General features: G+C 45.7%; 6 protein-coding genes across 13 annotated transcripts; 4 read left to right on the plus strand and 2 right to left on the minus strand.

The window, feature by feature from the left end:
• Position 1: 1 nt before the first annotated feature.
• LOC117142809 (26S proteasome non-ATPase regulatory subunit 6) lies at positions 2-1,386 on the minus strand. Its single transcript, XM_033307019.1, has one exon. The coding sequence runs from the start codon at positions 1,357-1,359 to the stop codon at positions 94-96; it is 1,266 nt and encodes a 421-aa protein (XP_033162910.1). The 5' UTR covers positions 1,360-1,386; the 3' UTR covers positions 2-93.
• A 381-nt stretch (positions 1,387-1,767) lies between these two features.
• Positions 1,768-3,937, plus strand: LOC117143188 (AP-2 complex subunit mu). 2 transcript variants are annotated; one of them, XM_033307724.1, is made up of 4 exons: positions 1,768-1,860; positions 1,921-2,109; positions 2,178-2,616; positions 2,673-3,937. In XM_033307724.1, exons 2-4 carry the CDS (start codon positions 1,933-1,935, stop codon positions 3,368-3,370), a joined length of 1,314 nt encoding a protein of 437 aa, XP_033163615.1. In that variant the 5' UTR covers positions 1,768-1,860; positions 1,921-1,932; the 3' UTR covers positions 3,371-3,937. The 2 variants fall into 2 exon arrangements, with proteins under 2 accessions (XP_033163615.1, XP_033163614.1); XM_033307723.1 differs by having other exon boundaries at positions 1,792-2,109.
• Positions 3,938-4,255: 318 nt separating this feature from the next.
• LOC117143190 (protein D3) lies at positions 4,256-5,291 on the plus strand. Its single transcript, XM_033307726.1, has 2 exons — positions 4,256-5,017; positions 5,079-5,291. Exons 1-2 carry the CDS (start codon positions 4,617-4,619, stop codon positions 5,215-5,217), a joined length of 540 nt encoding a protein of 179 aa, XP_033163617.1. The 5' UTR covers positions 4,256-4,616; the 3' UTR covers positions 5,218-5,291.
• Positions 5,292-5,360: 69 nt separating this feature from the next.
• LOC117143191 (protein D3) lies at positions 5,361-6,029 on the plus strand. Its single transcript, XM_033307727.1, has one exon. The coding sequence runs from the start codon at positions 5,437-5,439 to the stop codon at positions 5,965-5,967; it is 531 nt and encodes a 176-aa protein (XP_033163618.1). The 5' UTR covers positions 5,361-5,436; the 3' UTR covers positions 5,968-6,029.
• Positions 6,030-6,235: 206 nt separating this feature from the next.
• On the minus strand, positions 6,236-7,530 carry LOC117143189 (valacyclovir hydrolase). Its single transcript, XM_033307725.1, has one exon. The coding sequence runs from the start codon at positions 7,354-7,356 to the stop codon at positions 6,520-6,522; it is 837 nt and encodes a 278-aa protein (XP_033163616.1). The 5' UTR covers positions 7,357-7,530; the 3' UTR covers positions 6,236-6,519.
• Positions 7,531-8,776: 1,246 nt separating this feature from the next.
• On the plus strand, positions 8,777-25,212 carry LOC117143254 (neurexin-1). Of its 7 annotated transcripts, none has more exons than XM_033307814.1 (13): positions 8,777-10,753; positions 10,891-11,367; positions 11,432-11,743; positions 11,807-11,923; positions 11,979-12,363; positions 12,439-12,809; positions 12,990-13,110; positions 17,398-17,545; positions 17,606-18,363; positions 18,421-18,771; positions 18,848-19,083; positions 20,111-20,462; positions 22,163-25,212. In XM_033307814.1, exons 1-13 carry the CDS (start codon positions 9,848-9,850, stop codon positions 23,170-23,172), a joined length of 5,544 nt encoding a protein of 1,847 aa, XP_033163705.1. In that variant the 5' UTR covers positions 8,777-9,847; the 3' UTR covers positions 23,173-25,212. The 7 variants fall into 7 exon arrangements, with proteins under 7 accessions (XP_033163705.1, XP_033163709.1, XP_033163706.1 ...); XM_033307818.1 differs by having other exon boundaries at positions 8,813-10,753; positions 18,848-19,038; positions 20,132-20,462; XM_033307815.1 differs by having other exon boundaries at positions 8,813-10,753; positions 12,990-13,101.
• Positions 25,213-26,274: the final 1,062 nt, after the last annotated feature.

A 26,274-nucleotide genomic window follows, 5' to 3' on the forward strand; every position in this document is an offset into this window, starting at 1 on the left:
ATGAGTTTTATATCGTTTTTATTATTGTACGTTGCGTTAGCTTTACACTGTAATAAATGTTGAATTTGAATAAATCTTTTTATATGAACTACATTAGATGTTTATCACGCGGCTCAACTTCTGAATGCGGTTGAGCAGCAGATCGCCCTGCTTGATGGTCGCCTGATACTGCCAGTTCTTGTTGTCAGGCCGATTGGTCTCCACAATGCCGCCGACGCGATCCACCTTGGCGTGCAGCCGTCCGGCGGCGATGAAGCGGGCCAGCTCCTGGTCAATGTATTCCACGGTTACGCCGAACGACTCGGCCATATACTGCAGGGTGAGGGAGCGATACGACTCCAGCAACTGGGTGTAACCCAGAATGCGCATCTCGCGCACGTAGTAGCGGTAGTGGGGATGAATGAGGTAGTCCAAGCGCAGTTGCTTCTCTACGCCGGCCAGGTGTACGTAGAAGTTCTCATATTGGCAGTTGTACAAGGAAAACAGGAACTGTTTCACGTCGGGCAGGCCGTGGAGCACCTCCTGGATTTCGGAGCCCTTGATCACCTTGTCGCGCAGCTCATTGCGGGGCAGGGCGATCATGGCCACGTAAACGGTGTAACGCACAAAGGTGGGATAGTCCATCAGTTCGTATGAGGTGAAGGTGCTTACGGTGTCCAGGAAGAAAGTGGCCGCCGCCTTGAAGTCACGCACCGCCACCGAGTAAACACCCTGGTATACCTTCAGCCGGTTGCGTCGGTCCCAGTCGCCGCCTTCCTCGATCAGATACTTGGCCTTGTCGATGTTGCGAGTGATGAGATCGTGGTCAAGGTAAAACAGTCCCAAGCGGATCAGATGGAACACGATGTCCAGGCGGTGACCCAGGGAAACGGTCTTCTCGTAGGTCTTGCGGAAGGCGGTCTCTGCCGCAGCCTTGTCGCCGATGCGGCACAAGTACTCTGACTTCTTAAGGTTCGCCTCGCGCACTTCCATCTCGCCCAGATTCTTCTCCGCATCCTCGATTGCCGCATCCAGTTGCTCCACCTCTACGCGGTTGTTTTCCTTCATGCGCGCCAGCAGATCCTTATCCACGGTCCAGCCGAGTTCCGAACAGATGTGCTCGTACCACGGGGCCATGTTCTCCGTGCGAATCGCCTCCAGAAGCTTCGCCTTCAATGCCGCATCCTGCTTGTATTCCGCCAGGGTGAGCAGGAACTTCGTCTGGGCCAGCTCCAGGTTTGGGTTCTTCTCCAGACCCTGCTCCTCCAGGTTTTCGGCAGGCATTTTGGTCGGATTTGTTGGCTTCGCTTTGTTAAACGCAGAGAAAAAGTTGTTTTCTTGACAAAACTCAATTTTGTTTTTGTCAAATCGCAGAGTCATGTACGACCAGTGTGACCCCAAAGTTATCGATAAGTTATACCGTATATTTTTACATTGCCAAAAATACCAGAACAATGTCCGTTAAGATAGCGACGAAATTTGAACAGTGCAATTTCCAATTGGAAATTTGTATTAGAATTTATTTATAAATTCTGAAAGTAATTTTAATTCAACAAGCTTGAGAGATGTCTAGAAAAGAACTGATGTTTCATGCTAACTTTGTCGAACAATAAAGAGATATTGGGTTGTAAAATAATTGTTAAAATCTATTTTTTTCCAATAACACGACTTATATACTTTTTGGAAATATTCAAATTAAAGCCCAAGAAGTAAACTTTTATTTTTTAAATGCCCAGAACTCGAAAAACACTTTTTAAATAATTGTAAGACCGTATCACTTATGGTATATACTGGACTTCGAAGGGTCACACTAAAGGGGAGTGAAAATTGATTTTCTGATAAAAATTTTCGCTTGAAGATCCAGCATCGTCCACTGCTCATGTATATATCTTATATTCGCATATAAATATATATATTACACCGACTTGGACTAACCATCAGATAGCGCACAAGATGATTGGCGGCCTGTTCGTCTACAACCACAAGGGCGAGGTGCTGATCTCGCGAGTTTACCGCGACGACATCGGTCGGAATGCCGTGGACGCCTTTCGGGTCAACGTCATCCACGCCCGCCAGCAGGTCCGCTCGCCAGTGACCAACATTGCGAGGACCAGCTTCTTCCACATCAAGGTCGGTGAACGAAGTTCCTATGTCACCATCACCATCACTCCCACTCATCATCCAAACTCCTTCCACAGAGAGCAAACATTTGGCTGGCGGCTGTGACCAAGCAGAATGTGAACGCCGCGATGGTGTTTGAGTTCCTTTTGAAGATCATCGAGGTGATGCAATCCTACTTCGGCAAGATCTCTGAGGAGAACATCAAGAATAACTTCGTGCTCATCTACGAGCTGCTAGATGAGATCCTCGACTTTGGATACCCGCAGAACACGGACTCCGGCACCCTGAAGACCTTCATCACACAGCAGGGCATCAAGTCGGCCACCAAGGAGGAGCAGATGCAGATAACCTCGCAGGTCACCGGCCAGATTGGCTGGCGTCGCGAGGGCATCAAGTACCGACGCAACGAGCTTTTCCTGGACGTATTGGAGTACGTGAACCTGCTGATGAGCCCGCAGGGTCAGGTTTTGTCTGCCCATGTGGCCGGCAAGGTGGTAATGAAGTCGTATTTGTCGGGTAAGTCAGAATAAATAATCTAGGCATTCTTCCTTTTATTAATCGCCATTTTGTAGGCATGCCCGAGTGCAAGTTCGGCATCAACGACAAGATCGTGATGGAGTCTAAGGGACGCGGTCTCTCCGGAAATTCAGAGGCGGAAACCTCACGCTCCGGCAAGCCCGTCGTGGTCATCGATGACTGCCAGTTCCATCAGTGCGTCAAGCTAAGCAAATTCGAGACGGAGCATTCGATCAGCTTCATCCCGCCGGACGGGGAGTTCGAGCTGATGCGTTACCGTACCACCAAAGACATTTCGCTGCCATTCCGAGTCATCCCGCTGGTGAGGGAGGTGGGCCGCACCAAGATGGAGGTTAAGGTTGTGCTGAAGTCCAACTTTAAGCCCTCGCTGTTGGGCCAAAAGATCGAGGTGAAAATACCAACCCCACTTAATACATCGGGAGTGCAGCTCATCTGCCTGAAAGGTAAAGCCAAATACAAGGCATCGGAGAACGCGATCGTGTGGAAAATTAAGCGCATGGCGGGCATGAAGGAGACACAGTTGTCCGCGGAAATCGAGCTTTTGGAGACGGACACCAAGAAGAAGTGGACTCGGCCGCCCATCTCCATGAACTTTGAGGTGCCGTTTGCGCCGTCCGGCTTCAAGGTACGCTACCTGAAGGTGTTCGAGCCCAAGCTCAACTACTCCGACCACGACGTGGTAAAATGGGTGCGCTACATTGGACGCAGTGGCTTGTATGAGACGCGCTGCTAGGGCGCCCAAGCATCGCCATCACGGAGCAAGATTATCACAGTTGAATTTAACGAGATGGATGGAGAACGTGTTACCGCATCTATTGGTATTTCCTCAATCAAATTGAACCAGCAGTTTATGTATTCCAAGATTAGTTCCAGCAAGTTCGGAGGAGGCCCGAGTAGCGGGTCCACCCCGGACACCCTATGCCGTATACCGCACACACTGCCTCCGCGAGCACTGGTTATGCGGGCGGGGCGTGTTCCCCATAGACATACCACTACTAGGTACTATGATTTACCCTACTATGTAAATGTAAACTATGTTGTTTTTATATGCGTCGCGGGACGCCTCTCAAATCTCACGCTCACGTTTCACAACTCTAATTATTATTTGTATTATCGTATTATAAATATATATATATGTATATTTAATCATTATTTTCATTGTGCAAAGAACAAAGGCGATAAATTGCAAATAAGCGTATTTAATAGACCAAAACTCTGTCAGCGCTATCAATATTGATATTCAAGTGTTAATAATATTCGAATTGTTTAATAAATAAATTAGCATGATATATACTAAAAATGAATTGTTTTTCGTTGGTGAAAGGGTATCGTATATGGCTTTTCCCTATATCGAACTGATATGCCCAACAATAAAACGAAAAGGTACGATTACAACCTCATAAATGGGTGATATACCACTTTATGATCAGCCCACAAGTGCTGTCTTCGCTATCAGGTGTGCACATTGGTTCGAGATCAGCCAAATCCTGGGATTCAAGTCAGAATTATGGATGATGCCCAACGAAGTGAAAACTAGTTTCTGGCCATGAATCATCGAACCAAGCTGTTTTTGGAAGTGATCTTTGCGTTATGGGCAGCAAAAAAGTGCCTAAAAATGCCAGTTGGCATAAAAGCTTGGTTATCGTAGGAGGGCTTTTCACAATTTTCCATCGCCGCGACAAATCAATGTCGGAACATTGACCAATCAGTTCACCCCGCGATAAAGTTTATTCCGCTGTGTCCATTAAACTATTATTTCTAGGTGTTAGCTGTTGCCAGCGCCGGATAGCCTTGAGTGGTTTCGCCATCCAGATACTAATTAATTGAACTGGAAATTTTAATAAATCCGTAGATATCCGCTGAATCAGAGTGAAGCTTTTGCTTTGTTATCACGCAGCCGGCTTGGTCATCAAAGTGATAACGCCACGAAAAAATAAAACAGTATTGTCATCTTTTTGGGCTGACACGTTACACGTAACATGGATGACATAGTACCCGATGTGCTGGATGCGGTTCCCGCTGATACCATTAATGTCATCTATGGCGATGACCTGGAGGTCAAGCAGGGCAACGAGCTGACCCCCACTCAGGTGAAGGATCAACCGATTGTCAGCTGGTCTGGGCTGGAGGGAAAGTCCAATCTATTGACCCTGCTCATGGTGGATCCCGATGCACCGACTCGTCAGGATCCCAAGTACCGTGAGATTCTGCACTGGTCTGTGGTCAACATTCCCGGCAGCAATGTGGATCCTTCTGGAGGCCACTCCTTAGCAGACTACGTTGGATCTGGACCACCCAAGGACACTGGCCTGCATCGGTATATTTTCCTGCTCTACCAGCAGGAGAACAAGATCGAGGAGACGCCCACTATTTCCAATACGTATGATATATAAAAACACATTTATCAGCTTACTGTGATACTAATCCATTCCCATTCACAGTACTCGCACCGGCCGGTTGAACTTCAACACCCGGGACTTTGCCGCCAAACATAGATTGGGCGAGCCCATTGCCGCCAATTATTACCAGGCCCAGTATGATGACTATGTTCCAATCCGGAATAAAATGATCGTAGGCTAGATTTGTTCATATTTCATGCAGGGTTTTCAATTCCCCGTCAATAAAGGTTAACCAACCGCTTATCTCGCTATCTATGCGTTGGGGTATTAACTGAAAAGTGCACGGAACTGATTAGGCGACGGACTCCGTCCGCCGATAAAAGGCCAGACATCAGGGATCCGGGCCAGAGTCAACTCGCTAACGCCACACCGAGCAGAAGCAGCAGAACTACCAGCTAACATGGACACCGCCGGCATTATTCCCGACATCATCGACGTCAAGCCCGCCTCCAAGGCCACCATCACCTATCCTTCCGGCGTTCAGGTTGAGCTGGGCAAGGAGCTGACTCCCACTCAGGTGAAGGACCAGCCCACGGTCGTCTTCGATGCCGAGCCCAACTCCCTGTACACCATCCTGTTGGTGGACCCCGACGCACCCAGCCGCGAGGACCCCAAGTTCCGTGAGCTGCTCCACTGGCTGGTGATCAACATTCCCGGCAACAAGGTGTCCGAGGGCCAGACCATCGCCGAGTACATCGGTGCTGGACCCCGCGAGGGAACCGGCCTGCACCGCTACGTCTTCCTGGTGTTCAAGCAGAACGACAAGATCACCACCGAGAAGTTCGTGTCCAAGACCAGCCGCACCGGCCGCATCAACGTCAAGGCCCGCGACTACATCCAGAAGTACAGCTTCGGCGGTCCCGTGGCCGGCAACTTCTTCCAGGCCCAGTACGATGACTACGTGAAGACCCTCATCGAGACGGTCCAGTAATCTGGCCACCAACTGATCAGCTCTCTGTGAAATAATAAATTTTAAATATGTACTAGTTCTCATAAAAGCTATCTCATACTTGCTTGTGGGCGGTCTTCTGCTTTGCGATTTCCAAAAGCAGCTCAAGTATTTTTTTTTTAAGAATTACTTTTGATAACATTTCCGGAATTAATTTGACCTTGTCAAAGCTTACATTTTTCTTTAAAATGGTCTCGGCCTGATATCTTTCTTTTGAAGTTAAGTTTATAAAAGCAAGAGAAAGGAAATGTTTATAATTAATCATTTATTTCCCTTTCGCTAAGTTAGGTGATATGGTTGTTTTTCAATTCATTTCGAAATGATTCATTTAATAGATAACACTTTTCGTTAACTTAGATATGAATTTGATTCATCAAAACTATTAGTTTCCTTTTAAAATTCGAACTTTGAACACCTGCGTGCTCATTTCTGATAACTGCTTTCACATATAACGAATATCCATCGAACTTCCAGTTACAATTGTTCAACATGTAATGAGTTTGGACCCATGAACGCTTTAATGTATTGGTTAATCTAGCCCTTTTTGTTAAAGAAATCAGCCACCAGTTTGTTAAACTCCTCCGCATAACGTAGATGGATATTATGCTTCCCCTCGGGGAACTCGTAATACTCCGCATGGGGCAAACGCTCCCTCAGCCAAGGAATGTGCTCCGCCGCTATCATGGGATCCTTTTTTCCGTGGAGTATAAAAGTAGGTATCTTTATTTTCTCAACTTCGGCGCGACAGAAGTCTCCATCCCGTTGGTCATAGAAGGCGCATGCGGCGTCCACCCATTCGGCCCACAATTGGGGGAATCTTTCGACGCCGTAAACCTTCTCCATGGGCTCACGCATGCGCGGCGACCACTTGGCTACATCCCGGATGTTCTTAAGGGCCTTGACTTCGTCGACGTTCAAGTAGGCACCTGCTCCCCAGATGGCTAGGCGATCCACAGCTTCCGCATGGCGACCTGCGACTATGAGCGCCGTGATGCCTCCATCGCTCCAGCCCAAAATTGAGAAGCGTGGTCTATCCAGTGCACGCATTAAATCCACGGCTGCCTGGGCATCCTCGCGAAAGAATTCAAGGCCGAACTTGCGCTGCGGCGGCACTGATTTGCCATAACCCGGCGGATCCCAGGCGATGATGGTGTGACCCGGCAGCAGTTTCGGCAGCTGCTCGATCTGAGGCCTAAAGTCGGTCCAAGAGGAACCCAGTGCTCCCGGCATCAGGAGTAGACTCCGCTCCCCACTGCCGCTCTCCACAATGTTCAAATCTGAGCCATTCACCCGAACTTTCCGCTCCGTGTGCACCAAGCGCCTGGTGATCGGGGAACGGGCACCCATAAGCCGGCACAGATTGCCCAGCATTACGTAAGCGAGATCTAACGGGGATTTTGGAGTATAGCAACAAACTTAGCTGCTTCTCAAGGGCTCTTCAGATGTCCAGAAAGGAATATTCGGCAAATTCTAATCTTTACACACGACGCCTTGTAAAGTGCACTTGATAAAGTTCCGTTGATAACAGCTGATTGATAAGAACAGCTGTAAGTAAACGATCGAATTAGTGTGGCTGCACGTGCGATGGCATATACCGTTAAATCAAACGTAAATATACCAAAAAAACAATTTTAAAAGAAACGTTAAATTTTTAATTATTTGAAAAATGTTTTAAGATTGATATTTATAGGCATTGGGAAACGTACTGGCATTTTTGAGAATGTTCCTGAAATTTAAAAGTTTTTTCCATTCATTTTGAAGAATATTACTTGACAATGGCGAACTCTCCACAGATTTTAAAATAAAGGTAGTTTAAAAGCCCTTGAAAGTTCAAGAGCTGCCGCTCAGTTTGAATTTAAGCTTTTCGCTCTTCCCCCAGCTTTTGGCATTCCCAATCCTAGTCCTTGTTAGTCCACTTGAACGTCACGACTTCGAAGGACAATGGACAGCACGTGCTGGCATTTGTTTAGCCTTTAGCGTGCGTTAAAATATTATTAAAAACCGTAAGTGCAGGATCCTGGTCCCGGCTGTAATGGTCAGTGCGTGATTCGTGTGCTCAAATTAATGTGTTCGCCTGGACTGCGACGACGATTAATGGAGGCGACGGCCTTGCAATTGCTCTCCTAGGACGAAGGAGCATGGTGATGGGATTTTTCAGGGGCAGGACATACACCCACAACCGAGAGTAAGGGACATCACATTCCACTGCCAATGCGAATGCAAATCGAATTCGACTCCGAGTTGTCGAAGTTGCGTAGTAAATGTCAAGGAATTTACACGGGTCGTCTCGGAGATAGTGAGCCTGTGGGGGTGTCCGTTTGAGTTGGTGTGTGTGAGTGTGCGTGCGGCCACAGGACACCCACGCACACAGCTGAACATGCATATGTGTGTATCCATGTGAATGTGGCATCTAATACGCTTTAGTGGTGCAGGTTATGAACCTGCGTGCTATTCGCTCATTACGCATGTGTGAGTGGGCAGCTGGTGTCTATGTGTGCGTTTGTGTGTTAGTAGTACGCATATGCATGCCTCGTGCGAAGTAAGCGAGCTTTTAATTTTTGGCATTCCCACGCACTACACTCAAAGCATGCGGTCCTTTCCTTTTCCGTAGCACACTTTTTCGAGTAAATCAGCAAAGTACCAATATAAACCATTAAATTCAAGATTTCCAGTAATTCTGATCGCTTTTAACTTATTTAAATGTAAAATCAGTAGTGTGAAGTACAAACTCCTTTGTCCAGTTCGATTGTAGCGCCATTTTCGAGTCGTCTAGACCGCACCAGTGGCTTCTTGTGAATAAGCTGGCGGAGCTTTCGTTATCCATTGGAAACAGTGCGAAGAAATTAAGTTTGAAATTGCAGTTCAGTCTTGTCGTGGATGCAGCGCGGATCGATATCGGAGCTAAGAGCAGCGGAAGGCGCTTCTTAGCAAATTTCGACACAACATTTTTGTATCCCTCAAAATTGAACCGAGAAATCTGCAAAATTAAATTCAACCAACCAACAAAAACGAAAAATACGCGACGTGCTAAAAGCCAGCCCGAAAAGTTACATAAAGTAGGAGCGACAAGAATATCGTGCAAATTCAAAGAAATAATTGTGTAATTGAAAAATCTGTGTGCAGTCTCTGCAACTAATTTCTTATCCAATCAATAGTTCAATCAATACGCATAAATAACTGATTGCTGTGGAATCAACCGCAGTAAAGCGCCCATTTTGGGGGCACTTGCTGTGAGGTGCTTAGAAAAATTTTCGCCTACATTTGCGATATGCAGTGAAAATTTTTTCCGATTTTTAGTATGTACATGTACGTTGGAGCGCTCGTGGGCGCCACAAACTGCGGTGGCAGGGGTATCCGGCGAGCTTTTGGCCCAACCATAACCCCCAGTATTACTAATACAGCCGACTCGGTCGGAGCAACGGTTGTCTGACAACGTATCGATGCGAAGTGTGTGCCGTTATGAATTTATTTGCCAAAAATTATGCAAATCAAGTATACAAAATGCCGAAAACTGAAGGTGCTGAGCATTAAGGACCAAAAAAATCAGGCGAAATCATAAGCAATAATCGGTGCAGTGCCGTTAACAGTCGACGTGTACCGTTAACATCCGCAGCCAACTTCGCGTTTCCGAGCTTTCGCTCCCGCGCGCTCTTACGCTCTCTCTTGGCAGGCGCGGATAAAACGGATTGTCGAGTAACACCAACACAAGGACACGCGAAAAGCTCGCGCTCAAGGACTGGAATACGCGACAGACACACAGCGAGTGAGAGAGAGAGAGAGGGAGAAGGACACTTTACGTTTACGCGCGCAACGTGCGTAGGTGCCTCTGTGTGGGTAAGCCCGAGTGCCACCGTGCGTGTGAATGAAGGCGCCACATAGTGCAACATATCAGGATAACTATGCTGATGCGGCCATGACAGCCAGGACAAGGCCGAACATGGACAGGGATCAGCAGCGAAATCGAAATCCGGCGGAGCTGAGGCTCCTGCCCGCCCAGCGCACCTCCACCTCCGCCTTTGAATCCCCCGACTTGCGGTTCAACAAGGCTCGCCGCCGGCGGAGAAGCGAGCAAGTGCCTCCTGTGATCGTGGAATACCGTCGCTCCTACCGCGTGCTCATCGTCAGCGCCCTGCTGGTCAGTCTGGCGGCCAGTTTCGTGACCCTCAGCGCCGGATTCCAGCTGGATGGATCTCAAAACTCCTTCTACACCTTCCGCAAGTGGTACACCGGACTGAATGGGACCCTCGAACTGGAGTTCAAAACGGAACAGCCCAACGGATTGGTTCTCTACACCGACGACGGCGGCACCTACGACTTCTTCGAACTGAAGCTGGTGGAAGGAGCACTGCGGCTGAGATATAACCTTGGTGGCGGAGCTCAGATCATCACTGTGGGTCGGGAACTGCACGACGGCCACTGGCACAAGGTGCAGGTCCTGCGGAACGATGAGCAGACATCGCTCATCGTGGACGGCGTCTCCCAGCAGCGGTCGACCAAGGGCAAGGAGTTCCAGTTCGGCAAGTTCGCGAGCAACTCGGACGTCTATGTGGGCGGTATGCCCAACTGGTACAGCAGCAAGCTGGCACTGCTCGCCCTGCCATCCGTCATCTTCGAACCGCGTTTCCGTGGCGCCATCCGCAATCTGGTCTACGCGGACCAGCCCGGCGGTTCCACTAGGCGCCAGGAGATCAAGCAGCAGCGCGACATCAAGTGCGGCGACGTTCCCTGCGATCACGGAGAGCTGCCCGCCCGTGAAAGGCCGCTCAGGGTGAGTCCATTATGATTGATCAATGATTAACACTATATATTATATTCCATTAAATGATTCTTAATATCGCTCTAATATGAAATAAGCCTTAATTTATATGTATCCCTGATTTGTTAAATAATCCTTTAATCCTGCAGGGTGTTCGGGGGGGCAACACAACCGATGCCTGCGAACGGAATGATCCTTGCCAGCACGGCGGCATCTGCATATCCACTGATTCCGGTCCAATTTGCGAGTGTCGAAACCTCGAGTACGATGGCCAGTATTGTGAGAAGGAGAAGGCGCCATCGGAAGCAACGTTCCGCGGTACACAGTTCCTCTCCTACGACTTGGGCCAGACGGGCGCCGAGCCGATAGTGAGTGCCCAAGATGCCATATCCTTCTACTTTCGCACCCGCCAGCCGAACGGTCTGCTTTTCTACACGGGCCACGGCACGGACTATCTGAATCTGGCGCTGCGGGATGGAGGCGTCTCCCTGACCATGGGTCTGGCTAATGGCAAGCAGGAGATGCACATAAAGCCCTCAAAGGTGCGCTTCGATGACCACCAGTGGCACAAGGTCACCGTGCACCGTCGCATTCAGGAGATCTCCTCCATAACCAGCTTCTGTCGGGTGGGTAACTGTTTATACATTTTCTTGGTTCTTTATTCGAAATGGAGTTCTTTTATTCCTGCAGCTGGTTACCGTGGTGGACGATGTCTATACGGATCACTCCCACATCGCTGGCAAGTTCACCATGCTTTCATCCTCGCGGGTTTATGTTGGTGGTGCTGTTAATCCACGAGCGCTTTTGGGTGCCCGTGTGCACACTAACTTCGTGGGCTGCCTGCGCAAAGTGGAGTTCTCAGCGGATACGCTTAATCTGAACCTCATAGACCTGGCCAAGAGCGGCTCCAAGCTGATCCAGGTTGCTGGCAATCTGGAATACCAGTGCCCCAGTGGCGATCCACAGGATCCCGTGACCTTCACGACTCGCGAATCGCATTTGGTAAGTTGGAACCTGTATGAAAATATAAAAGTGATGAATTAATAATTGATTGTTATTTTAAAGGTCCTTCCTCCCTGGGAAACTGGCAAGCAGAGTTCTATAAGCTTCAAATTTCGCACCAAGGAACCGAATGGAATCATTGTCCTGGCCACAGGTTCCAAGCAACCACGGGCCAAAAACGTGAGTCTACTCATTAGGTTATCTTGAGCCATTTTGCATAATTTGAATCCATCAGCCCGTTTTGATTGCCATTGAGCTGCTGAATGGGCACATCTACATCCACTTGGACCTCGGATCCGGAGCCTCCAAGGTGCGAGCCTCGCGACGTCGCGTGGACGATGGCGACTGGCATGACCTGATTCTTCGGCGGAATGGACGCGACGCCAAGGTGAGCGTGGATGGGGTGTGGAACGACTTCCGGACGCCCGGTGACGGCACCATCCTCGAGCTGGACGGGCACATGTACCTGGGCGGAGTGGGACCCGCCTACAATAGCGTGTCCTGGCCGGCGGCCATTTGGACGGCCACGCTGCGCCAGGGATTCGTGGGCTGTTTGCGTGACCTGGTGCTGAGTGGCAAGGCGATCGATATAGCGGCATTTGCACGTGTCCAGGATTCGGGTGAGTAGTCACGCCAGCGATGGTCATCCACTGATAGCGCGTAACCCGATACCTGTAACCCACTTGGGCACACAGCCTCCGTGAAGCCATCGTGCCATGTGCAGGCCAACGTATGCAACGGCAATCCCTGCCTGAACGGAGGCACCTGCCTGGAGGGCTGGAACCGACCCATCTGCGACTGCTCGGCCACGCTGTACGGAGGACCCACCTGTGGACGGGAACTGGCCACGCTGGCCTTCAACGGCAGCCAGCACATGACCATCTGGCTGGGCAACGGACAAGGCACCAAGACGCAGACCGAGGAGCTGGTCATCCGCTTCAAGACCTCGCGACCGGCGGGACTCCTGCTGTTGACCAGCGCGGAGTCCAACTCGCCGGATCGTCTGGAGATCGCTTTGGTGGCGGGAAGGGTGCGGGCCAGTGTGCGGTTGAGCGATCGTGAGAAGGTAAGTCTTTCCGGGGGAGGTGCTCAACGTGGCAACATTTGTCCTTTGCTCCAGAAAATCGCCTTTAACTTTCAACCTTGGGTAAATAGTCTGTATTGTAAGCCCAAGGTCAATGCAAAATTAAATATGATTTTCGAGGGCATTGGGACAGCATTCTGAGTGTGTGATAATCCCTTCCAGAACTTGCTGGCCGGCCAGTCGGTGCTCAACGACAACAACTGGCACACGATCCGCTTCTCGCGCAGAGCCTCCAATCTGCGGCTGCAAGTCGACGGGGCTCCCCCCGTCAGGGGTATGTTATGTATGTATCAACAGCACATCTATGCCCTACTACGTGTCGTGCCGTGTCGTTTTTTTTTACCAACCAACTGAACCAACCAATGAACCAACCAATCGACAACCTACCAACCCCCTTCGTAGGCTCATAGGATACCCCCAGCGATAAGCTTTCATGAAAGGTGCTCCACGCACCGCTCGCAGGTTCAAGTTCAAGTAGGAATGCCAATGGCCTCTCGGCAGGAAGGTGTGTGAAGGTGCTTCAGGACGGTCGAAGAGAAAAAAAATTAAGAAGATGAAGATACAAAGCAGAAGAAAGTAATAATAACAGTTAGGGTGGGAGAAAGTCAATAAAGGAAAGTGCAGTCAGCGGCGCGTTTTCCAGTTTTTAAGTTCCACTTAAACTTTTTCAGTTGAGAGCTTTTCAGTTAACAACGATTCTCACACCAACACAGCCCACAGCCTCACGAACACGCACACATACGAACACATGCGATTACACCTGAAAACAAAATGCAGTAAAAATCCACATCGAAAAGGAAAATAACCAAAGAAAATCAAAAAGAAAAAAAAATGTACTTAGCAAGATTAATTTATCTCCCATTTCTCATGACACATTTCTCGAACTTCCTTACTCCGACGATGATGAACTGATTTGATCTAGACAGCTCTGTATCCACCATCCAAACTATCCACCTATGTCTACCCCGCTCTATATCTCTGAACATCGTTAAGCATCTGCAAAATATATAGTTTGAACATCATAAGACACCCGACTCCACTTCCACACCATTCCACACATTGTACGCCTATCCGAAAGTTTGTTTGAATCATAAGTCGAAGGTCCTGGCGGATCGGGATCCTTCGATTGCATACTCAAATAACTCATTCGTAATGATTTTTTATATACTTTGCTCTTGTAATCTCCTCTCAAAACTCTTTCAAACATCTCGATGTTGTGTTTTTATTTGCGATACCTACTTACTTACTTACTTATTCGTTTGATTTCCCAATTGCGATTGCCAATTAAATTCCAATTACAATTCAATTCCAATTCCTAAGCCCACACAGAAAGTATTGTAATCGAATAAGCGTAAATACGAAAGCAAAGAAAGTTGGACAGCTGTAAAGTTTCAGCCTTAAGTGTTTTGACTACCATTATATTGATTGTCTTGTAAATTGTTTTGTCCTTGATATTCGAGTGTATTATTTGGTTTTCATTAAAGTTCTGATAATTATGTTTGCCTTCGTTTTGTTGTTGAGTAAGTGGCCAAGGGGAATTTTTATGTTCCTCACCAATATGATTTTCATAAGGTATGATATATATGATAACAGTACTTCTTGATATCCTTATAATACTTTCATTTTCAAAATTATTTTAATATTTACCATTCGGATTGTTTAGTAAGCCTTTGGCCCAGCTCAGCATCTTTTTTGTATGTTTTATTTATATTTTTTGTAAATATTTATCTTGTAAAATGAGTTCTCGTTTACAGTCCTATGATAATCTAAACAATGAAATTAACTAAAACAACTGCTGTACCATAACTTAAACGACACGTGCGGTATGTAAACGTTAAAAGGTGTTTGTTTCAGACTTCTACCGAATGTAGAACAGCGAACAACAGCCATGGTGTTTCGAGCACCACAACATGTAATATCAGTGTCATATGCAAATGCAATTCCCCTATCACAAGCGTGATCTAAATGACCTTCTTTTGAAAAGAAAGCGAAATGCGACCGAGCCAGAAAAATAATAATGAAATACAAAGAAAGAAAAAAAAAGAAAAAAGCTAAATTAACGAGTAAGGCGAACAATGCAAAATGACGGGAACGCAGCGTAAATAATTCCTAAGTACAATATCGTTTTTCGTTTCATGTTTTAGGCGAGAGAAAAAAATCGACACGCAAGAACTCGGGGAAACATTTTTTTGCCCAAATCGCTCGATGAAAGTCACGCTATCGGCAAATTGCGATTGCCATTGGAAAATGGCATTGGTATTGGTACGAGCGTTTGAGCCTCATTGAGTCGAGAGGGCAAAACAATGTTTGAAAGCGCCCAGGGCTGTAATTTTGCACCATTTAATATGTAATTAGCTTTGTGTTAAGTAAACTCAACTATCGTAAACATCAATACAACAATACCGCAACCGCAACCAAATTGCAACTAACTAATCAAGCCTAACGTGTCTCACGTAAAATTAGATTCTTGTTGTGTAAGTGTGTCCAAAAAATGAAAATTAAACACCCAAAACGAAGAGAAGGATTAACTAAAGGCAGGCGATGGAGAAGGCTATAATGGAAAACTAAGGATCACTTTATAAATATGACATTATAGGAGCCTTTTGTTCCTTAGAATCTGATTATTCGCAATTAAAAGATAAATTGTTATAACAAAGAAATAAATTATTAGATATCTTAACTTTCATATCACTTACAAACTATCCTGAGTGCAAAGTTTCCATAATATCAGAATGAAGGATGAAATAAATATGAGTTTGTTTCTTTAAAAATTTAGAATGAGTTAGAAGTTTCCTTTATAGCCGTATCCTGCTCCTGCCTCAAGGAAACAAACACACACACTCACACAATTTGTGAACTGAAAGTCTCGCACACCTGCACAGGCACACACCCACACTCTCTCAAGCACCGTTGCACGGAAGTACTCACAAACACACACGTGACGCGTTTGCATGTGAGCACCTGAAAACCAAGCAGCAGCCCGAGCAATGAAACTATGATAATAACCCATAAAGTAACAAGCAAAACCAATGGCTGTCAGTCGGAATGATATAGCCTATAGCCCACATACTAGACCGCATGACCTGCCCACGAGCCAAAGTCGGGCTGCATAGCCCTTTTGTACAGTGTATAGTGTATATCTTTGTTTCGTTCTACTATCGCATATCGTATCGTTCGCCATCGCATCGTATCATTTTGCCCACTCAGCCATTCAAGTGTATGAATAAGTAACTGTAAATGCGCCAAATTGCCAGCTGCAACAACAGTGCCCTACTTCGACTTCTGCCCACCGCCCACCACATCGCCTCCTCTCTTTCTCTCCACCTCTATTGTTCTGTTTCTCTCTCGCTCTCTCTTTCTCTTTATTGCTATGTAGCACTGGCTGTTTCTGTCTCTGTCGCCGCAGTCATTTGCATGTCAAGATGTCAATCATTCGGTGGGCCAACGCGTCGTATGCGCAATGTGGTCGCTCGTTAAGGCTAATGCACCCTTATTAACTTAGACGTAGTCGCCGCACACACACACATACAGTCAAAACACACATACACGCACACGAAACTCTCTAGGGCACAGATTAACACATTTCCATTTACATTTACAGAAAACATGGACAGTTTACCAATACCCAGATACCCATCGATGTTTAGTTCAATGTCGTTGAGCAATGACCAAATTACTTTTGGTTTTTATTGAATTATCCCCGTTATTACCGATATAATCCCTGACCTTTTGAGTTGCCACTATTTCTAGACCGTAGGTTGCCTCAGTAAACTTTTTCCATACTTTTACTTTTCCTCGGTTCCCCCCACGCACAGCTGAGAAATGAAAACTCAAATGAAATTATCTGAAATGTCACCGCCACCGTAATCGTATTGAAAATGTATCTCACACACCAAAACTAGACTAAGAAAAGATGAAAAAAAAAGAAATGTACTCCTCAAATGTCAATCAATGCATATTCGTATGTAAACAAGAACAAAATGCGCACCAACTAACTTAATCTAACCAACTTAGCGATCTCTTTACTTTACTTACTTTCCTTTGGTTTGCGCTGTGGCAGCGATTTTCGATTATCGATTTCGTTTCGTCTTAATTAACAACTACAATTACTATCCGTACCAGTACATTGTATGTAATGTAATCTGCACCTTTCTTTAGTATGTACCAAGCTGCAACAACTAAATAATAACAATACTCCAATCGAATTCCAACTACATTCAGCCACTTGTCGAGTGAAAAATACAAATGCTTGAAAAATCTATGAACCAACAAAACTAGATCTATGTCTACTAAAACCGCATACCTATATCTACTCTATACTCTTATATACTCTTTGACATTTGCGTATGTGCTTCTCGTCACCAACTATACTCCATATACTACTCGTACCTACAACCTATATATATATCAATATATCTATCCAACCAAACGTATACCCATATGTAACCAATGTTAACGGTACTCCGCCTAGTCAACAACTTAGAGCAAAGCCAATCCTGGCTAGACAAACCCCATGGCGAGGCCACCGAGTTTTATCCATTTCTTGTCTTTGGAAATATTCCTTTCACAGCCGAAACGATTCTGGGTCGCCACAGTACCATGGAGATCCGTTCGGTTCACCTGGGTGGTCTCTTCCATGCCGAGGAGGAGATCCAGATGACCTCCACCATGCCGAACTTTGTGGGTCAGATGCAGGGCTTGGTGTTCAATGGCCAGCGGTGGGTATCGATGTAGCATACTTAAGGGATTGATCTCTATTTCGTCCTCTTATCACCCAGCTATTTGGACATTGTCAAGAGTCTGGGACCGGAGCTCTCGGCTCTGCCCAGTGCCACCTTCAAGTTGACAGCCCGTTTCGTGAACTCTCCGGCCGGACAGCCCTACCATGCGGCCACGTTCCGCTCCAAGCACTCCTACGTGGGTCTGGCCATGCTGAAGGCCTACAACAGCATTTCCATTGATTTCCGCTTCAAGACCGTAGAACCCAATGGTCTGTTGGTCTTCAATGGCGGGCGACGGAACGATTTCGTGGCAGTGGAACTGGTCAATGGTCACATCCACTACACCTTTGATCTGGGAGATGGTCCAGTGACAATGAGGGACAAGTCGCGCATCCACATGAACGACAACCGCTGGCATCAGGTTAGCATTAGGCGCCCGGGACCCAAGACGCACACCCTAACCGTGGATGACTCCTTCGAGATTATCAGCCTGACTGGAAACAACATGCACTTGGAGCTGGCGGGTATCCTGTACATCGGAGGCGTCTTCAAGGATATGTACTCGAAGTTGCCGGCCTCTATCTCGTCGAGGTCCGGATTCGAGGGCTGTCTGGCCTCCCTGGACCTGGGCGATGCATCTCCCTCGCTGACCAGCGATGCAGTGGTGCCCAGCTCACTGGTGGTCAGTGGCTGCGAGGGACCCACCAAGTGCAGCCAGAATGCGTGTGCCAACCGAGGAAACTGCGTGCAGCAATGGAATGCCTATGCCTGCGAATGTGACATGACCTCCTACACAGGACCCACTTGCTATGATGGTAATATATACAATCTGCTGTCTACTTCTTTGATTTATAATATATTATGCTATCAAGAATCGATTGCCTACGAGTTTGGCAACAACAAGGGCATGGTGCAATACACATTCCCGGAAAACGCACAAGCTGACACGGAGGAGGATAACATAGCACTGGGCTTCATAACCACCAGGCCGGATGCAGTGCTCCTGCGGGTGGAGAGTGCCACCACGCAGGACTACATGGAGCTAGAGATAGTGGAGGGCAACATTTTCATGGTGTACAACATTGGGAGCGTGGATTTGCCGCTGGGCGAGATCGGAACGAAGGTCAACGACAACGCCTACCATGTGGTGCGGTTCCAGCGCAAGGGAGGCAATGCCACGCTCCAGCTGGACGACTATAATGTGCAGGCACTGACGCCACAGAGTAAGTAAACAAGGGGATAGATCAGCACAGGGGGTACCTAATGCTCTACCGATCTTTCTTCTCCAACGACCTGCAGGCCACCACTCCACCGTGTTCAATACCATGTCCAACGTTCAGGTCGGCGGCAAGTTCAGTCGGAACGGTCGCAATCGAATCGAGCGGCCGTTCGCCGGCGTGATCGCCGGACTTTCGGTGAACAAGTTACGCATCTTGGACTTGGCCGTCGAACGCGACCCCCATATCACCATCCGCGGAGATGTTCAATTGGTAACTGGAGTATTAGATAGAAATGATCTGCAGAGAATGCAGCAGGTTAGGGAATTTATTTGAAATTTTATTTGAATTCCTCTCAACTTTCAACTTTCCAAGTATTTTTCTCATCGTAAACCAAGTTTATTCGAAATTCTTTCTTTGATTAAAAACCAAAACAAAAAAAAAAAAAGAAACCAAAATGAAATCTAACCAAAATTGTTGTATTAATCCGCTTCATGAGTTGTGGAACCCCTTTTCCCAAATTGATTTGACATGATTTGATTGCACCACCGAAATTCGAAAACCCATTCGAATACTCGTAATGTACAGTTCCCGAGCACTATCCTGATATTTTAAATGCATAACCGTGTTAATCGTATCGAATGAAACCGCATCTGTACATTGAAGTCATCGTCATCACAATCAAATCCGGGAAATTCGGTTCGACATTCAGTACAAACGTTAACCGTTCCAACTAAACCAAAGTATTAGCTAACTAACTGTATAATCTAGTGTAAATGCTGCATTTGAATTTATGAATTTATGAACTTATGAATTTATAATTTACCTCGGGTGCCTTCGTTTTTTTAATGTACCGCTTTGAACGCACCAACCAAATAACAAAAGCCAATTAAGATTTGCCAGATTTTTCACTAACCAGCCATTTGAGTTTCCTCGATTTGTTTCCATTGCTGCACAGCACATTAACCAATAACTGTGAATATATATAATCAGCTATATAAACTGATACGATTTACTATGCACTAGAACTCGTCGCACTTATGCTGCATGACTCTAATCAAAGCTCACATTAAACATAAGTACACTGAAACAAAGGCATGTAAAAGCCAGTGGAGATACAAAAGTTTAAAGAAAAAACAAAACCTCTCTGGACCTACTCATAAAATGTAATTAAATTAAATTAAATCTGAACGAAGCTTCTCCATTGGCTTCATGTGCCCACATCCACCCACACATATATACTTAATCGAACAGCACCTAACAAACTTACTAATCCAGTTAACAAACCCCATACAATAACCATCGCTTGGCCCGGCTGCCGCCAGATCAACTGAAGTAAAATTAGACTTTGAACTCTACTCGACAGACGCCGGCGAGTGGTTATCCGGGTGCGCTGGACGATCTGATCTTCTCGGGAGCTGGATCCGGATGTCGCGGCGACGACGAGGACGAGTGCACGCCGCCATTCGAATCGGGTAGCGGGGATGATCTCATAACACCGGTCTACGTGCCGCCCACCAAGCAGACAACCACGTCCCAGCAGGGGAATAGCTTGAGTACCGGCGGGAGCAGCAGCGGCGGTGCCATCACCAATGGCACGGAGCGTGCCTGCGACGACGAGGACTGCGTCCATGGATCCGGGGACTACGGCGAGACAACGGAGCAGTTCACCTCGACGAGCACCGCCCGCGGTTCAGGTGAGTGCCTACAGCGTTGTGCGTTGGTCTCATTTCGTCATTGGCATTTGGATCAATCACGGAAATACACAAAAACAACAAGAATCTACACCAAGCACACACACACGCACACACACTTCATCACAGACATTAGCTAGCCCCACTCGAAATTCAAGTATACGCCCTAGTAACGTAGATAATGTGTTAACGATTAAGCTGTGGGTTCTATTGTGTTCGAATTGAAGTTGAAGTTTGAGTTCGAGTTCGAGTTATACTCTATATATATGTATATTCGAAGCTCTTGCTCTATATAACCGCATAACCGTTTAGCTAGTGACGCTTTGCCTTTTTCAGTTCAGTTGTTCAATGCTCCACGGAGATAGAGGAAGTTAGGTTATTGCCAATGCAACGCCAATGCTTTGAACGCTTACACAATAAGACAATATATATATATAAATATATATGAATATATGTTCAGATATCGCCTCTATCGCACCCCTCGCAATGCATCAACCCAACCAGAAACCAAAATCAATCAACTCGCCGTGTCATCTCAGCTCAGATCAGCCCAGAAAAAAACTAAAAAAAAATATATATATATATATGAAAAGTATCGCAACAATCGTCGCCTATATCCTTCATCTCCACCTGTTGCCGATGATCGATTGCCTTCTAATTTGAACTGACAACGAGTACGCCTTATGTGTCTCTTTCAGAATGTGAAATCGCCTTCATATTTCTGACTGTGATCGCGCCATGGATACTCTGTAAATTCCCATAAGCAAACAGCAAACCAATGCAACCAATGCAACCAAAGCAATGCACTTAGGCTAAGCTTCCAACTAGACCTCTGTCTAACTGTATGACTAACTCTAGCATTAACGAGAGCTAAACCACCAGCAACAGCAACCAGTGCAAATAACAAATGCAACTTCAACAGCTACAACAACAACAACAACTATAACAGCCAGAACCACAACAACAACAACAACCACACCGATCATTGGCGAGGGTTTTTGGTTGAGTGAGGGTTAAGCGTTAAGCGATAAGGGTTAAGTTAAATGCACCACCTCGCATATATATAATATATAAATATATATGATATATATGGGTGCACCGATCGAAGATGTATATGTTTTGTACATAGTAGCGATAAAAGCAGCGTCTGCAAGTGTAAGATGTGATTTTCCCAGTCCAGTTCCTTCTCCACCTTCTCCTCCTCCTCGACATTTATTCCCTCGATTGCATAACTCTACCGTTCTTCCAATTCCAATTTGTACATATCGTGCGAATAGATCGAAGGTCCAGCACCCACAACAAGAATGACACACCTCAACATATCTCTCAATATCTACAAATCTCTAATCCTCTCTAACTGTGTTGAATAAACTATTGAAAGCAAAGCATTACTGGCGGTTCAAGTGATTTTTGGGAGGGAAATATGACTCAATTAAGGGTTTCCGAAGTAAGCATTATAAAGCAGAATTCAGTTTATTATGATTAGTTTCTGAAATTGTAGAATAAATTTTTACGTATTGGAAGACATGTTGTGAACCCATGGAGAAAATTTTAAATATCATTTATTCTATTTAATGGGGTTTTAAGAAATATCGAGGGTAGCAATGCAACCACTAAGCGCACAAACACACTCGCAACAAACATACAAGTATAGAGCACCCCACTTGAGAACACTTGAATAAACCCAAACCGACTGCTTGCAGAGTCCAACAACGAGATGGTGACCATTACCACCACGGGACGCAGCGATGTGACCACGGAGCAGCACCAAGGCAGCAGTAGCAGCAGCAGCAGTGGCAGCACTCCGTCCTACGCAACCACGCAGTCGAGCAGCAGCAGCAACAGCGGCGGATCGGCAGCCAGCACGCCGGGTCAGGTGAGCACGACCAGCAGCGTGGCCACCACGTCCACGCAACGGGCGACCAGCAGCAGCACCAGCACGAGCAGCAGTACAACCACGACGACCACGACAACGACCACCACTCAGGCCACACCGCCTCCGGAGATCCGGAGTACGGTCACCGAGCGGGACACCACGCCCTATGATGTTTATATCGCTGGTGGCGGCATGGGTGGGTCCGGTCGAAATGATCACGATCGCATGCAGCTGCCGGACGAGCACCACCCACTGCCACCGCTGCCGCCCCCCATTCCGCCGCAGGATCCACCTCCGTACGGACCTTATGGCGGCAACACGTACAACACCAACATGAACAACTACCGTCCAAAGGGTAAGGGCGGCAGAATCAACTCGATCGAGGAGGAGCGTACCGCCATGATAATCGGCATAGTGGCGGGCATACTGATCGCAGTGGTGCTGGTCATCCTGCTGGTCCTGTGGCTCAAGTCGAATGGAGATCGTGGCTACAAGACAGAGAGCGAGAAGGCGGCCGCCTATGGATCACACAATCCGAATGCTGCACTCCTAGGGAATACTAGCACCAATGGATCCTACCACCAGCAGCGGCAGCACCATATGCAGGGCGGTGGAGGAGGTGGAGGTGCAGGGCAGCAGCAGCATCATGGCCAACAGCAGATGCACAATGGGCACAACGGAAATGGAAATGGAGGAGGCGGCGGCGGTGGCGGCATGATGTCCAGCGGAAGTGGGTCACTTGGCTATGGCAGTGATGGGCGACCCCAGATGGCGGGCTTGGTGCAGCCGAAGGCCAAGAAACGCGACTCCAAGGACGTCAAGGAATGGTATGTGTAAGGCGGCATGGTCGCAGGGAATTATCGTCAAATTAGCAATAAATGCAATTAGTGCAAAGTGAGCGGAAAGTGAGCGGAAAGTGAAAGTGAAACTAAAAGTCCCCCTAAGATACGAGAAACAAACAAACACACACATAAGCGTATATAAATATATTTATTTAGCAGCCTCGTAACGTTAATTAAACAATTAGAAGCGGACGCAGTCGGACATTGGGTGTACAAACGGAAACGGAAGTGGACGGAAGGATAATAATATGTAGATGGCGCCTTGCGCAGCTCGGTAGGTGGGCATCACGCGATTCACGATGGCTGATAACGTTAGCAGCGAGCAGAAAGAGCAGATAGCCGGTAGCAGATAGCTGATAGCCGATAGCCGATAGCAGATAGACACGCAAATACTTTAGACAAGTGCATCTGGCCAGGAGCATTGGTTCACCGCAAAAGGTAACGTTTAGATTACGCCTGAGAAATTATAGCTTCAACTCAAGACTTGATAATAGATACCACTACCACTGGAGAGCAGCCACAACCATCAGCGAATAAGCATATTACACTAAACGAATAAAACTATATATATTATATATATCACAGCGTTACGATAAATTATGCCACTAGCCAATCAAGTAATTGTGTAAAATATTTCGCCACAAAGTATGCTATAAAAAGTTCGAAGGAAGAAGGTCCAAAACCGAAAGCGAAACCAATTAAACTGCAAATCTTCTAGCGAAACCACTAAACAATTTAGCAGAAATTCAATATAAACGTACTTAAATATATATATTTATATGTAAACGTAAAGTAATGAGGTTCTGAGTGGGTTATTTCTTCGCGTGTAAAGTTACAAAATGTGGTGCTGTAAACGTAGGAGACAAAAATTGGTTGACTCAATAATAGTAATAATAATAATAATAATGACGGGGAATGCAAGAATTTATGCTACAGATTGTTTGTTGAATTGAAACCGGCTTTAATTAGTTAAAATGTAAATGAGATAATGGTAAACCTAAAGGATAACGAAATGAAATCAAACACTATAATACGGAGGAAACAGTAGAAACCCACGATTTGGTTGACTTATACGTGATGCGACTTTTTCGTTTGCGTGCAGCAACTCGATGCTACTTTGAGTTAGTCCCTTCCACTCCCGAGCCCCACACATATACTTTTTATATGTATTTGAGACTAAATATTGTCACCGACCTGCGTGCAATATGAACTCAGACATATCAAGGAAAAGACAAGACACACACACTAGCACACTTACACACGAAACACTCTAATACACAAGCAAAATTCGAAGACACTGAAGCGAACCTACCTAGCTTTTCTACAACAACTGCTATTCAATGTGAGCGAGCATTACTTTACCGTCGACTAAGGAGGAAATCAAGCAACAATTTTACAGTATTATAGCAGCTTTAAGCGTATTTTTCGAAGCCCACGTGACGTATACACAATCAGCAGTCACCAGCACACTCACAGCTTACACCCACATACAGTTACACAAGCACACATACATAGACGCGAAATTCGATATTCAGCAAGCCGCCATTAAATTCTGTATACATATTTATAATCGCATATATCATTTTGATGCGCTATATTAAATTTTTGTCTCACTATCAATACCAATTAGTGTATCATTTTGGATTAGATATACAAAATACCTATATACACTCGATATACTACTACTAATACACGCACACTCACCTCACTCACACAATCACCAACTCACGCATTCGATCACTAGCGAAATTACTGGACATACTTCTCTCGAATTCTTAATGGAAACCAAGGCGAGGTATGCTGTAAATACCTAGGAAAGTACTATATATACATGAATATATATATATATTTAACAACTAAAAAACATATATATACTGCATTTCAAGAAACTTTTGATATATTTTCGAGTTTTTTAAACCCTTAACTTGTATACAAAAAGGAAGCGAAAGCGAAAACACGAGACAAACTAGCGAATCTAGCTGAAATGAACACCTAGGACAATTACAATTACAAGTACATAGCGAAACACAGTACATACAGTACAGTACATAAACACAACTATATATACAGGACATACACGCATACATCCAAACTATACTATTTATAAATGTACATCTATACAAAATATACATACATGCATACCATATAACGTACGAGTATGTTTAACGAACAATGATTATTATTACGAATTACGTCCCTTCGATTTGATAATGAAACCAAACGAAAAGATACCACAAATTTTAACGCTGTTGATAACCAAAACCATTCCCACTTATATATGTAACACTCTCTCCCGACAACTTTCTCTCTATCTCTTCACAATGTTAATGCTGCACAATGAAAACTCTGCATTTAAAGTAAACCACTAACATTTATTCGTTTCGATTCAAGAGAAAACCAAATTATATATAACTAATTATACAAATTTGCCTTGCGATTTATCAGCGAGCACCGATATTGAATCCAAAATCCAGATGGGGAGCTTAAAATATCCGCGATAAAGAAATGGAATCGACACGCCCCCAAAAGCAAGATCTTCTTCATTGTTTCAAAACGAGTTAAATTTTATTAAGATCAAAACCAAATCAAGGTAAATGTTATGTATGTATGATATAGTGGGAGGATCGTGAAGGACAAGTACAGTTAGTTGTATGAGTAAAAGTAACATAGTTAAAGCATGTAACTTAATAGTTCAAGGATCGGAGGAGCGGCGATTGCGAGTGGGAGCGCATATAGAGGGGAACGATCGCAAGTATCGGTACTAAAACTTACTTCTACTTAGGCTTAATATCATTGTTATCTAATCTATACATATATAAAAACCGACACACAACACCCCACATATAACGGAAAATATGTATATTAACATGTATTGGATGCGCGGCGCTTGAGCTGTGCCTACTTATATATATAAATATATATATATATTTAACAAATTGTAACGTGTATATGTAGCGGCAGTGATTGTTAAAGAAATTGCTTTGTTTTGTGTTAGATTTTATAATTTACGAGAAAACCAAAAACAAAAATTGTAAAACGCATACAAATACAGAATGACTGACAAAACACAGAATTATAACATTGCATATAATAAATA

Source organism: Drosophila mauritiana, chromosome 3R, assembly GCF_004382145.1.
Source record: "Drosophila mauritiana strain mau12 chromosome 3R, ASM438214v1, whole genome shotgun sequence".
Lineage (NCBI taxonomy): Eukaryota > Metazoa > Arthropoda > Insecta > Diptera > Drosophilidae > Drosophila > Drosophila mauritiana.

What these genes read in the sequence shown, in the direction of transcription:
- LOC117142809 (XM_033307019.1), bottom strand. Translation starts at nt 1,359, where the DNA reads ATGACTCTGCGATTTGACAAAAACAAAATTGAGTTTTGTCAAGAAAAC.
- LOC117143188 (XM_033307724.1), top strand. Translation starts at nt 1,933, where the DNA reads ATGATTGGCGGCCTGTTCGTCTACAACCACAAGGGCGAGGTGCTGATC. An exon ending in CCAGCTTCTTCCACATCAAG is followed by an intron (nt 2,110 to 2,177) that starts GTCGGTGAACGA and finishes CTCCTTCCACAG; the next exon opens with AGAGCAAACATTTGGCTGGC. An exon ending in AATGAAGTCGTATTTGTCGG is followed by an intron (nt 2,617 to 2,672) that starts GTAAGTCAGAAT and finishes GCCATTTTGTAG; the next exon opens with GCATGCCCGAGTGCAAGTTC.
- LOC117143190 (XM_033307726.1), top strand. Translation starts at nt 4,617, where the DNA reads ATGGATGACATAGTACCCGATGTGCTGGATGCGGTTCCCGCTGATACC. An exon ending in ACGCCCACTATTTCCAATAC is followed by an intron (nt 5,018 to 5,078) that starts GTATGATATATA and finishes TCCCATTCACAG; the next exon opens with TACTCGCACCGGCCGGTTGA.
- LOC117143191 (XM_033307727.1), top strand. Translation starts at nt 5,437, where the DNA reads ATGGACACCGCCGGCATTATTCCCGACATCATCGACGTCAAGCCCGCC.
- LOC117143189 (XM_033307725.1), bottom strand. Translation starts at nt 7,356, where the DNA reads ATGCTGGGCAATCTGTGCCGGCTTATGGGTGCCCGTTCCCCGATCACC.
- LOC117143254 (XM_033307814.1), top strand. Translation starts at nt 9,848, where the DNA reads ATGAAGGCGCCACATAGTGCAACATATCAGGATAACTATGCTGATGCG. An exon ending in TTGGTGTTCAATGGCCAGCG is followed by an intron (nt 17,546 to 17,605) that starts GTGGGTATCGAT and finishes CTTATCACCCAG; the next exon opens with CTATTTGGACATTGTCAAGA. An exon ending in ATCTGCAGAGAATGCAGCAG is followed by an intron (nt 19,084 to 20,110) that starts GTTAGGGAATTT and finishes AAGTAAAATTAG; the next exon opens with ACTTTGAACTCTACTCGACA.